Source organism: Hippocampus bargibanti, linkage group LG05 (genome assembly GCF_051943395.1).
Source record: "Hippocampus bargibanti isolate YZ-2025 linkage group LG05, ASM5194339v1, whole genome shotgun sequence".
Classification (NCBI taxonomy): Eukaryota; Metazoa; Chordata; class Actinopteri; order Syngnathiformes; family Syngnathidae; genus Hippocampus; species Hippocampus bargibanti.
Genome location: NC_142738.1, coordinates 30,052,642 through 30,067,091, shown reverse-complemented (window position 1 = coordinate 30,067,091; position 14,450 = coordinate 30,052,642). Strand labels below are relative to the sequence as shown.

At 31.2% G+C, this 14,450-nt stretch overlaps 1 protein-coding gene across 1 annotated transcript in view; it reads left to right on the top strand.

Moving 5' to 3' along the window:
- The window catches only part of LOC148898468 (GRAM domain-containing protein 4-like), a 52,396-nt gene that overhangs the window by 20,469 nt on the left and 17,477 nt on the right, over positions 1-14,450 (top strand). The window contains exons 14-17 of the mRNA XM_088995635.1: positions 156-270; positions 344-437; positions 7,168-7,252; positions 7,366-7,434. Coding sequence (XP_088851761.1) covers positions 156-270; positions 344-437; positions 7,168-7,252; positions 7,366-7,434 — 363 coding nt within the window. The remainder of the gene's footprint in view (positions 1-155; positions 271-343; positions 438-7,167; positions 7,253-7,365; positions 7,435-14,450) is intronic.

The following is a 14,450-nucleotide window of genomic DNA, read 5'->3' as shown; positions in this document are numbered from 1 at the left end:
AGATAGCTAGCCACGTAGCCAGCTAGCTAGTTAGATAGCAAATCGCTATATTGTTCTATCTGATTGTTCTGTGGCACTGGTTTCAACTTATTAGCCCTGGTGTCACCTCATTAGAACGGGCCCCCCGCCATTTTCCCGTAAATTTTGTGTTTCAGGCCGCCGCAGGTGGCGATGACGGCGATGGCGGCAGCGGGGGTCGATGCTACAGCACCAAGCGAGGAACCTTCCAGCAGGTCTTCAAGCTACCTGAGAGCGAGCGCCCCCTGGCAGGTAACTTGAAAGCTAGCGCGCGAAGGCTGAATGTTGTTGTTGTTATTGTTGTTGTTGTCGTCTTTGCGCGTAGTGTGTGAGAGCGGCTGGCGTTGCTGCCTCATCAACCGCGACAAAAAGACGCCCGCAGACTACATCCGCAATGGAGTCCTCTTTGTCACCGACAAGTAAGCTCATTCATTCGTTCATCCGTCTGTCCGTCTGTTTCTTTGTTGGTTTATTTACTTATATACCCATTCATTCGTTGATTTATTTGTCTATGTATTTATTCGCCTATTTATTTGTTTATTTACATGTTTATCCATTCATTAGTTCATTTATGTGTCTCTGTATTTATTCGCCTATTTATTTGTTTATTTCCATATTTATGCATTCATTCGTTCATTTATGTTTATTTATTTATTTTTTTATTTACATATTTCATTTATGTTTATTCATTTATTTGTTTATTTACATATTTATCCATTCATTCATTTATGTTTCTATTTATTTGCCTATTTATTTATTTACGTATTTATTCGTTCATTTACGTGTCTACGTATGTATTCGCCTATTTATTTATTTGTTTATGTACATATTTATCAATTCATTCGTTCATTTATGTGTCTCTGTATTTATTCGCCTATTTATTTGTTTATTTACATATTAATGCATTCATTCGTTCATTTATGTTTATTTATTTATTTGTTTATTTACATATTTATGCATTCATTCGTTCATTTATGTTTATTCATTCATTTGTTTATTTACATATTTATCCATTCATTCATTTATGTTTCTATTTATTTGCCTATTTATTTATTTACGTATTTATTCGTTCATTTACGTGTCTACGTATGTATTCGCCTATTTATTTATTTGTTTATGTACATATTTATCAATTCATTCGTTCATTTATGTGTCTCTGTATTTATTCGCCTATTTATTTGTTTATTTACATATTAATGCATTCATTCGTTCATTTATGTTTATTTATTTATTTGTTTATTTACATATTTATGCATTCATTCGTTCATTTATGTTTATTCATTCATTTGTTTATTTACATATTTATCCATTCATTCATTTATGTTTCTATTTATTTGCCTATTTATTTATTTACGTATTTATTCGTTCATTTACGTGTCTACGTATGTATTCGCCTATTTATTTATTTGTTTATGTACATATTTATCAATTCATTCGTTCATTTATGTGTCTCTGTATTTATTCGCCTATTTATTTGTTTATTTACATATTAATGCATTCATTCGTTCATTTATGTTTATTTATTTATTTGTTTATTTACATATTTATGCATTCATTCGTTCATTTATGTTTATTCATTCATTTGTTTATTTACATATTTATCCATTCATTCATTTATGTTTCTATTTATTTGCCTATTTATTTATTTACGTATTTATTCGTTCATTTACGTGTCTACGTATGTATTCGCCTATTTATTTATTTGTTTATGTACATATTTATCAATTCATTCGTTCATTTATGTGTCTCTGTATTTATTCGCCTATTTATTTGTTTATTTACATATTAATGCATTCATTCGTTCATTTATGTTTATTTATTTATTTGTTTATTTACATATTTATGCATTCATTCGTTCATTTATGTTTATTTATTTATTTGTTTATTTACATATTTATGCATTCATTCGTTCATTTATGTTTATTTATTTATTTGTTTATTTACATATTTATGCATTCATTCGTTCATTTATGTTTATTCATTTATTTGTTTATTTACATATTTATCTATTCATTCATTTATGTTTCTATTTATTTGCCTATTTATTTATTTACGTATTTATTCGTTCATTTACGTGTCTACGTATTTATTCGTCTATTTATTTATTTGTTTATGTACATATTTATCAATTCATTCGTTTATTTATGTGTCTCTGTATTTATTCGCCTATTTATTTGTTTATTTACATATTTATGCATTCATTCGTTCATTTATGTTTATTTTTTTATTTTTTTATTTACATATTTATCCATTCATTCGTTCATTTATGTTTATTTATTTATTTGTTTATTTACATATTTATCCATTCATTCATTTATGTTTCTATTTATTTGCCTATTTATTTATTTACGTATTTATTCGTTTATTTACGTGTCTACGTATTTATTCGCGTATTTATTTATTTGTTTATGTACATATTTATCAATTCATTCGTTCATTTGTGTCTCTCTGTATTTATTCGCCTATTTATTTGTTTATTTACATATTTATGCATTCATTCGTTCATTTATGTTTATTCATTTATTTGTTTATTTACATATTTATGCATTCATTCGTTCATTTATGTTTATTCATTTATTTGTTTATTTACATATTTATCCATTCATTCATTTATGTTTCTATTTATTTGCCTATTTATTTATTTACGTATTTATTCGTTCATTTACGTGTCTACGTATGTATTCGCCTATTTATTTATTTGTTTATGTACATATTTATCAATTCATTCGTTCATTTGTGTGTCTATGTATTTATTCGCTTATGTATTTATTTGTTTATTTACGTCTTTATCCATTCATTCGTTCATAACTGTACCTACCAATTGTTAGGTTAGAATATTACAAGCTAACATTAGCGTTAACAGTTACATTTAATCTTTTAACAATTTTGAACGTTTTAAGCTAACAATTGGCGCGTTCGTTGTGAGAGGGATGACCAAAAAGCCGGCAAGTTACTCACAGATAATTTATTCCTAATTTGATCCAATACAGAATTCTGGGTCTCAGCACCCTGACACAGAAAATATTTGTGTGGCCCAAATCAGTAAGAGAGACGAAAGACGAACACTTAGACTGAGCAGCCCAGATTTAAAGGTGTACCACATGCATATTCAAATTTGGCTCAAAGAAAGAAATGAGCAGTTGATTGGATCCCTCTCCTCTGATGTCGTCATCCTTCTGGCGGGATGTCGCGGAGACGTCTCAAGTTGCTTCTGCCGTGGTTTATGTTGTAACCTTTGACCTCCTTTGTGCAGCGCTGGCTAAGTCGTAACTTTTATCTTTCCTGGGGTGATGAGGACCAGTTGACCCCTTGACCTCCTGGTACCTGAACAGACGCAACTCCCAACAAACATTCCATGTCCGCTTGCACATCCTCCTATTGAAAGCAAAGCACTATCTATGCCGAGTAACTCATTGTTTTACGGCTTATCCCACACATTGCCTAACATGGCTAAGGAAATGTATTCACTTCCTTTATTGCAGACCAGCCGACCGCTTAGATCATCTGGCACCTCAAACATGTCTCCAACCAACCATACCTCTTTCTTCTGTTATCTAGCTAATTACAAGCAAAGCAATACTTATACTGACTAAACTTACGATGTTTATCTTGAGCAATGTTTAATCTGGCTAAATAAATGTATCTATTTCCTTCACTATGTATTTATTCGCCTATTTATTTGTTTATTTACATATTTAGCCATTCATTCGTTCATTTGTGTCTATTTATTTGTCTATGTATTTTTTTGCCTATTTTTTGTGTTTATTTACATATTTATCCATTCATTCGTTCATTTATGTGTCTATGTAGTTATTCGTCTATTTACTTATTTGTTTATTTACACATTTATCCATTCATTCGTTCATTTATGTGTCTATTTATTTGTCTATGTATTTATTCGCCTATTTATTTATTTGTTTATTTACATATTTATCCATTCATTCGTTCATTTGTGTCTATTTACGTATTTGTCTATGTATTTATTTGCCTATTTATTTATGTTTATTTACGTATTTATCCATTCATTCGTTTGTGTCTATGTTTTTATTAGCTTTTTCATTTATTTGTTTATGGACGTATTTATCCATTAATTTGTTCATTTATGTGTCTATTTACTTATTTGTTTATTTACATATTTATCCATTCGTTCATTTATGTGTCTATATATTTATTCGCCTATTCATTTATTTCTTTACGTATTCATCCATTCATTTGTTCATTTATGTGTCTATTTATTTGTCTATGTATTTATTCGCCTATTTATTTATTTGTTTATTTACGTATTTTTTTTCATTCATTCATTCATTTATTTGTCGATGTATTTATTGGCCTATTCATTCATTTGTGTTTTTACACATTTTTCCATTCATTCATTCATTTGTGTATATTTATTTATTCGCCTATTTATTTATTTGTTTATTTACGTATTTTATCCATTTATTCATTCATTCATTCATTCATTTATGTGTCTATTTATTTGTCTATGTATTTATTTGCCTATTTATTTTTTGTTTATTTACGTATTTATCCATTCATTCATTTGTCTATGTATTTATTCGCCTATTCATTTATTTGTGTATTTACATATTTATCCATTCATTCGTTCATTTGTGTCTATGTATTCGCCTATTTATTTATTTGTTTATTTACGTATTTTATCCATTCATTCATTCATTGATTCATTGATTCATTCATTCATTCATTTATGTGTCTATATATTTATTCGCCTATTCATTTATTTGTTTACGTATTCATCATTCATTTGTTCATTTATGTCTATTTTTTGTCTATGTATTTATTCGCCTATTCATTTATTTGTGTATTTACATATTTATCCATTCATTCGTTCATTTGTGTCTATGTATTCGCCTATTTATTTATTTGTTTATTTACGTATTTTATCCATTCATTCATTCATTCATTCATTTATGTCTATATATTTATTCGCCTATTCATTTATTTGTTTACGTATTCATCCATTCATTTGTTCATTTATGTGTCTATTTATTTGTCTATGTATTTATTCACCTATTTATTTATTTATTTACGTATTTTAGTCATTCATTCGTTCATTTATGTGTCTATTTATTTGTCTATGTATTTATTCGCCTATTTATTTATTTGTTTATTTACATATTTATCCATTCATTCGTTCATTTGTGTCTATTTATTTGTCTATGTATTTATTTATGTTTATTTACGTATTTATCCATTCATTTATTCATTTATTTGTCTGTTTTTATTCGCCTATTCATTTATTTCTTTACGTATTCATCCATTCATTTGTTCATTTATGTGTCTATTTATTTGTCTATGTATTTATTCGCCTGCTTATTTATTTGTTTATTTACGTATTTTATTCATTCATTCATTCATTCATTCATTCATTCATTTATTTGTCTATGTATTTATTCGCCTATTCATTTATTTGTGTCTTTACGTATTTATCCATTCATTCGTTCATTTGTGTCTATGTATTCGCCTAATTATTTATTTGTTTATTTACGTATTTTATCCATTCATTCATTCATTCATTAATTCATTCATGTGTCTATATATTTATTTGCCTATTCATTTATTTGTTTACGTATTCATCCATTTATTTGTTCATTTGTGTCTATTTTTTTGTCTATGTATTTATTCGCCTATTTATTTATTTGTTTATTTACGTATTTTAGTCATTCATTCGTTCATTTATGTGTCTATTTATTTGTCTATGTATTTATTCGCCTATTTATTTATGTTTATTTACGTATTTATCCATTCATTTGTTCATTTATGTGTCTATGTTTTTATTCGCCTTTTCATGTATTTGTTTATGTACTTATTTATCCATTCATTTGTTCATTTATGTGTCTATTTACTTATTTGTTTATTTACATATTTATCCATTCATTCATGTGTCTATATATTTATTCGCCTATTCATTTATTTCTTTACATATTCATCCATTCATTTGTTCATTTGTGTCTATTTTTTTGTCTATGTATTTATTCGCCTATTTATTTATTTGTTTATTTACGTATTTTTTTCATTCATTCATTCATTTATTTGTCGATGTATTTATTCGCCTATTCATTCATTTGTGTTTTTACGTATTTATCCATTCATTCGTTCATTTGTGTCTATTTATTTATTCGCCTATTTATTTGTTTATTTACGTATTTTATTCATTCATTCATTCATTCATTCATTCATTCATTCATTCATTCATTTATATGTCTATATATTTATTCGCCTATTCATTTATTTGTTTACGTATTCATCCATTCATTTGTTCATGTATGTGTCTATTTATTTGTCTATGTATTTATTCGCCTATTTATTTATTTGTTTATTTACGTATTTTAGTCATTCATTCGTTCATTTATGTGTCTATTTATTTGTCTATGTATTTATTCGCCTATTTATTTATGTTTATGTACGTATTTATCCATTCATTTGTTCATTTATGTGTCTATTTACTTATTTGTTTACTTACATATTTATCCATTCATTCATTTATGTGTCTATATATTTATTCGCCTATTCATTTATTTCTTTACGTATTCATCCATTCATTTGTTCATTTATGTGTCTATTTATTTGTCTATGTATTTATTTGCCTACTTATTTATTTATTTATTTACGTATTTTATTCATTCATTCATTCATTTATTTGTCTATGTATTTATTCGCCTATTGATTTATTTGTGTATTTACGTATTTATCCATTCATTCGTTCATTTGTGTCTATGTATTTATTCTCCCGTTTGTTTATTTATTCGTTATTTTATTCATGTATTTGTATTTATCAGCTAACTTATTTATTTAATTATTCATTCATTTATTCAATGATTCATTCTTTTATTTATTTGTTTATTTATACATTTATTTGTATATGCATGCATTACCAGCTAACTTGTTTATGTATTTATTTGTCCATTAATTATTTTGTTTATTTACTTATTTAGTTAGTTGATTATTGAGATTTTATTGATGAAAAGCAAAATAAATGGGCTATTTATTTTCGAAAATGCATGCATTAAAAGAACGTTTGTCCTTCTTTCCAGTAAATTAGTAGCCACCATACAACAACACAATTCTATTTGAAGTGAGAGTGTCGCCCTTAATTATTATTATTTTTTTGTCTGTTGTCTTTTTTGCCAGCTACTTGTGCTTCGAGTGTTCTCGCTCGTCTTCGTCCAAGAGGGACAAAGTCATCAAACTGCTGGACATCACCGACATCCAGAAGGTCCTCGCCGGTCTCGTCCTGGCAAAACAATTCTTTTCTTTCCTTTTGTCAAACACTGTCCGTATGTCCGTCCGTCTGTCCGTCTGTCCGTCTGTCCGTCTGCCCCCTCGCAGTACAAAGTGCTGTCGGTGTTACCCGGCCTCGGGATGGGCATCTCCATCGCAACCCCCTTCACGCAGAAGGTGAGAAAGGCACACAAAGCAAGTTCTGTCTGCGCCTCTACCAGCGTCGTGTTTTCAGGACCTTAAAGGACAACCGACGTCTCCGGACAAGTTGTGTCCATAATTTGTAAAATGGCTTCAAATGACTTCTCCTGAGCGTATTTTACAAAGATTCCACCGCATATAGCTATATTTTACATTTTAAGACTCGCGCTGAATATTCCGGAAGTCTTGTTTTTGAGTTGGTGACGAGTCCTCACGCTACGTCACTGAAGGAACACCCCTGACCGAGAAAGGACATACCGTGCATCACCTCGATGCATTTTGCGGTACTCTGAAAACTTCGTGTTGATCCGCGTTGATGGCGAAATTAGAAGGAAAACACAGAAATAACGCCATGGTGAATCGTTTTGTGTTGCGCCAAGACTTCTACGTATTTGACGTTCGCTTACAAAATGTCCCAGGAGACAATTTCCACGGAGCTTTGTCGCCATATATTCTGCCTTTTTTGGGTACTGTGAGTAGGAAAGAGTTTGTCACTACATTTCTCTCCAGATGCATCAAAATGACCGGAACAAATTCTTTAATCGATTGCAAACATGTATGCTTTCCTCTTCAGAACTATTTGAATCATATTCATAACTGGATGAGTCACAAGTAAGCATCTTTTCAGAATCTGAAGCCATTGTTTTGATTCTCCGGCAAGGCAAGACGTCTTGGCGTTACACTACGAACAAGGGGGCGGGACCTTCTGAAACTGACCACTTCCGGGTTCAATTTGAAGTCGTTTTTGGACACTTTAAGTCATTTTTATTGGTGTTTTGCATTTGACTAAAAATATCATACTGGGTGTTTTGGGTATTTTAGATGCTATAAAACGTTTTTCTGTTGTCAGTTAGGAAACAAAAAAGTGATGTCGGTTGTCCTTTAAAGGAGCACACCAAAGTCTGGAATCCAAAATGGACTCTATGCCGAATCGTGCATGCTCACAGAGCAAACCCACCGCAATAAATAAACACGTAGTTAGGTAGTCAGGTACGTACGTACGTACGTAGGTAGCTAGGTATCAGTCAAGTCAATAAATGGCTGGATAAATGAACAAATAAATAGCATACATACATACATACATACATACATACATACATACATACATACATACATACATACATACATACATACATTCATACATATTCAGTTATTTTGTATGCAATTACTTTTTACTCAGTTACTTTGTCACTCGGTTACTTTTTTACTCAGTTACTTATTTACTCTGTTGTTTTCTTACTGAGTTGCTTTTTTACTCGGTAACTTTTTGCTCAGTTACTCTTTTACTCAGTTACGTTTTTACTCTGTTGTTTTCTTACTCCGTTGCTTTTTATTCTATTACTTTTTTACTCGGTTAACTTTTTACTCCGTTACTCTTTTACTCAGTTATTTTTTTACTTTGTTATTTTTTTACTCCTTTACATTTACTGTTTTTTACTTAGTTGCTTTTTTACTCAATTACCTTTTTACGCAGTTACATTTTTACTGTGTTAGTCTTTCACTCAGTTATTTTGTACGCAGTTACTTTTTTACTCTGTTTTTACTCTGTTGCTTTTTTATTCTGTTACTTTTTACTCAGTTACATTTTTACTCTGTTGTTTTTACTCAGTTACATTTTTACTCTTACTCTTTCATTTAGTTACTTTGTTACTTAGTGACTTTTTTACTTAGTTACTTTTCTACTCAATTACTTTTTTACTCAGTTACATTTTTACTCTGTTTTTTACTCAATTGCTTATTTACTCAGTTACCTTTTTCTCGGTTAACTTTCTACTCAGTTAATCTTTTACCCGGTTACTTTTTTACTAGGTCACTTTATTCCTCAGTTACTTTATTACTCAGTTACTTCTACTCAGTTACTACTACTCTATTACTTACTTGCATAATGTATGAATTTCCCCATTGTGGGACTATTAAGGTCCTGATTCATACATACGTTCATACATTAACAAAGTTGTAAAGTAACTAAGCAGTAAAGTAATTATTGAGTATCATAACTATGTGGTATAGTAACTATGGTAGATAGGTAGGTAAGTAGGTAGGTATCATTAAATAAGTAAATAAATGGATTGGATAAATGACCAAATAAATAATAGAATGAATACATACATCTGAATTCGAAAGCCTTTAATAGTCCCACAAAAAGTAAAGTAACTAAGTAAAAGAGTAACTGAGTAAAAATATAACAGAGTAGCAAAGTAATGGAGTAGCACCGTAACAGAGTAGAACAGTAACAGAGTGACAAAGTAACGGAGTAGTGAAGTAACTAAGTAGTAAAGTAAGTTGTAGGTATAAATAAATAAATGGCTGGATACATGTATAAATATATATATATATATGTATAAATAAATAATGATAAAAATGATAAAAAATAAATATATGTATAAACGAATAAAACACATAAACCCGAAAAAAACCACCAAGTAAGGCGTTTTTAGCGCAAAAAAAATTGCCGAAAAAAATGACCATGTATATAGTAAGGCGTTTTTTGGATGAAAAAAAGAGCATGTATAGTAAGGCGTTTTTAGCCGAAAAAAAAAACACCATGTATAGTAAAATGTTTTTGACCCGAAAAAAAAACCACCATGTATAGTACGGCGTTTTATCTTTAAAAAAAAACGGGCATGTATAATAAGGTGTTTTTGGGCCAAAAAAAAACCCCACCATGTATAGTAAGGCGTATATAGTGCAAAAAACGACCATGTATAGTAAGGCGTTTTTAGCCTGAAAAAAAAACGCCCATGTATAGTAAGGCGTTTTTGGCCCGAAAAAAAACCACCATGTATAGTAAGGCTTTTATAGCGCAAAAATTTACCATGTATAGTAAGGCGTTTTTAGCTGAAAAAGTGACCATGTATAGTAAGGCGTTTTTGGCCCGGAAAAAAACACAATGGAAAGTAAGCCGTTCATAGTGCAAAAAACCACCATGTATATATAGTAAGGCGTTTTTGGCCCGGAAAAAAACGACCATGTATCGTTCTTGTATTTTTCTTGCATGCAGTGGGCATGTAGCTCAGTGGGAGAGTGCGTACTTTGAATGTATGAGGTCTGGAGTTCACTCCCAGCCGTCTGCGCTTGGGATTTTTGCAAATTTCCCCATTGCGGGACTATTAAAGGATTTTTTATTCTTATAAAAAATGACCGTGTATAGTAAGGCATTTTTAGCCGAAAAAGACGACCATGTATAGTGAGGCGTTTTTAGCCGAAAAAAAACACCATGGATAGTCAGGCGGTTTTGGCCCGAAAAAAAAAAACATTATGCATAGTAAGGCGTTTTTAGCCCAACAAACGACCATGTATCGTAGTGTTTTCAGCCGGGAAAAAAAAAACACCATGTATAATAAGGCGTTTTAATGCCGGAAAAACGACCATCTATAGTAAGGCGTTTTTAGCGCAAAAAACGACTATGTATAGTAAGGCGTTTTTAGCCCGAAAAAAAACCCAATGTATATCGTGTGAAAAAGCCGGAAAAAAAACGACCAAGCGTTTTTCGGATGAAAAAAAAACATGTATAGTAAGGCGTTTTTAGCCCAAAAAAATGACCATGTATAGTGAGGTGTTTTTCTGATGAAAAAAGACCATGTATATAGTAAGGCGTTTTTCGGATGAAAAAAGACCATGTATAGTAAGGCGTTTTTGGGATGAAAAAAGACCATGTATAGTAAGGCGTTTTTATGCTGAAAAAAACGACCATGTATAGTAAGGCGTTTTTAGCGGATGAAAAAAGACCATGTATAGTAAGGCGTTTTTGGGATGAAAAAAGACCATGTATAGTAAGGCGTTTTTATGCTGAAAAAAAACGACCATGTATAGTGAGGTGTTTTTCTGATGAAAAAAAGACCATGTATAGTAAGGCGTTTTTAGCCGAAAAAAATGAGCATGTATAGTAAGCCGCTTTTCGGATGAAAAAAGACCATGTATAGTAAGGCGTTTTCAGCCAAAAAAAAAACCGACCATGTATAATAAGGCGTTTTTATGCTGAAAAACACGACCATGTATAGTAAGGCGTTTTTAGCCGAAAAAAAAACACCATGGATAGTCAGGCGCTTTTGGCCCGAAAAAAACCATTATGCATAGTAAGGCGTTTTTAGCCCAAAAAACGACCATGTATCGTAAAGTGTTTTTAGCCGGAAAAAAAACCCCACCATGTATAATAAGGCGTTTTCATGCCGGAAAAACTACCATATGTAGTAAGGCGTTTTTAGCGCAAAAAAACGACCATGTATAATAAGGCCCTTTTATGCTGAAAACACGACCATGTATAGTGAGGCGTTTTTAGCCGAAAAAAAAACACCATGGATAGTCAGGCGCTTTTGGCCCGAAAAAACCTATTATGTATAGTAAGGCGTTTTTAGCCCAAAAAACGACAATGTATCGTAAAGTGTTTTTAGACGGAAAAAAAACCACCATGTATAATAAGGCGTTTTCATGCCGGAAAAACGACCATATGTAGTAAGGCGTTTTTTGCGCAAAAAAACGACTATGTATAGTAAGATGTTTTTAGCCGGAAAAAAATGAGCATGTATAGTAAGGCGTTTTTAGCCGAAAAAAAAACGACCATGTATAATAAGGCGTTTTTATGCTGAAAAAAACGACCATGTACAGTAAGGCGTTTTTCGGATGAAAAAAGACCATGTATAGTAAGGCGTTTTTATGATGAAAAAAAGTCCATGTGTAATAAGGCGTTTTTATGCTGAAAAAAACGACCATGTATAATAAGGCGTTTTCATGCCGGAAAAACGACCATATGTAGTAAGGCGTTTTTTGCGCAAAAAAACCACTATGTATAGTAAGATGTTTTTAGCCGGAAAAAAATGAGCATGTATAGTAAGGCGCTTTTTGGATGAAAGAAGACCATGTACAGTAAGGCGTTTTTAGCCGAAAAAAAAATGACCATGTATAATAAGGCGTTTTTATGCTGAAAAAAAAACAATGTATTGTAAGTTGGGGTTTTTTTTGCCCGAAAAAAACAAAAAAAAAAACATCACGTATCGTGTGAAAAAGCCGGAAAAAAACGAGTATGTATAGTAAAGCGTTTTTCGGATAAAAAAAACATGTAGAGTAAGGCGTTTTTCGGATGAAAAAAGACCATGTATAGTAAGGCGTTTTTAGCCGAAAAAAAAAACGACCATGTATAGTAAGGCGTTTTTCGGATGAAAAAGACCATGTATAGTAAGGCGTTTTTATGCTGAAAAAAACGACAATGTATAGTAAGGCGTTTTTCAGATGAAAAAAAGACCATGTATAATAAGGCGTTTTTATGCTGAAAAAAACGACCATGTACAGTAAGGCGTTTTTAGCCGAAAAAAAACGACCATGTATAATAAGGCGTTTTTATGCTGAAAAAAACGACCATGTATAATAAGGCGTTTTTATGCTGAAAAAAACGACCATGTACAGTAAGGCGTTTTTAGCCAGAAAAAAAACGACCATGTATAATAAGGCATTTTTATGCTGAAAAAAAACGACCATGTATAATAAGGCGTTTTTATGCTGAAAAAAACGACCATGCATAATAAGGCGTTTTTATGCTGAAAAAAACGACCATGTACAGTAAGGCGTTTTTCGGATGAAAAAAACGACCATGTATAGTAAGGCGTTTTTCAGATGAAAAAAGACCATGTACAGTAAGGCGTTTTTAGCCGAAAAAAAAAACAACCATGCATAATAAGGCGTTTTTATGCTGAAAAAAACGACCATGTACAGTAAGGCGTTTTTAGCCGAAAAAAAAAAACGACCATGCATAATAAGGCGTTTTTATGCTGAACAAAACGACCATGTATAGTAAGGCGTTTTTATGCTGAAAAAAACGACCATGTACAGTAAGGCGTTTTTAGCCGAAAAAAAAAAACGACCATGCATAATAAGGCGTTTTTATGCTGAACAAAACGACCATGTATAGTAAGGCGTTTTTATGCTGAAAAAAACGACAATGTATAGTAAGGCGTTTTTCAGATGAAAAAAAGACCATGTATAGTAAGTCGTTTTTAGCCGAAAAAAAAAAAAAAAGACCATGTATAATAAGGCGTTTTTATGCTGAAAAAAACGACCATGTACAGTAAGGCGTTTTTAGCCGAAAAAAAACGACCATGTATAATAAGGCGTTTTTATGCTGAAAAAAACGACCATGTATAATAAGGCGTTTTTATGCTGAAAAAAACGACCATGTACAGTAAGGCGTTTTTAGCCAGAAAAAAAACGACCATGTATAATAAGGCATTTTTATGCTGAAAAAAACGACCATGTATAATAAGGCGTTTTTATGCTGAAAAAAACGACCATGCATAATAAGGCGTTTTTATGCTGAAAAAAACGACCATGTACAGTAAGGCGTTTTTCGGATGAAAAAAACGACCATGTATAGTAAGGCGTTTTTCAGATGAAAAAAGACCATGTACAGTAAGGCGTTTTTAGCCGAAAAAAAAAACAACCATGCATAATAAGGCGTTTTTATGCTGAAAAAAACGACCATGTACAGTAAGGCGTTTTTAGCCGAAAAAAAAAAACGACCATGCATAATAAGGCGTTTTTATGCTGAACAAAACGACCATGTATAGTAAGGCGTTTTTATGCTGAAAAAAACGACCATGTACAGTAAGGCGTTTTTAGCCGAAAAAAAAAACGACCATGCATAATAAGGCGTTTTTATGCTGAAAAAAACGACCATGTACAGTAAGGTGTTTTTAGCCGAAAAAAAAACGACCATGTATAATAAGGCGTTTTTATGCTGAAAAAAACGACCATGTATAATAAGGCGTTTTTATGCTGAAAAAAACGATCATGTACAGTAAGGTGTTTTTAGCCGAAAAAAAACCGACCATGTATAATAAGGCGTTTTTATGCTGAAAAAAACGACCATGTATAGTAAGGCGTTTTTCGGATGAAAAAAGACCATGTATAGTAAGGCATTTTTATGATGAAAAAAGACCATGTATAGTAAGGCGTTTTTATGCTGAAAAAAACGACCATGTATAATAAGGCGTTTTTATGCT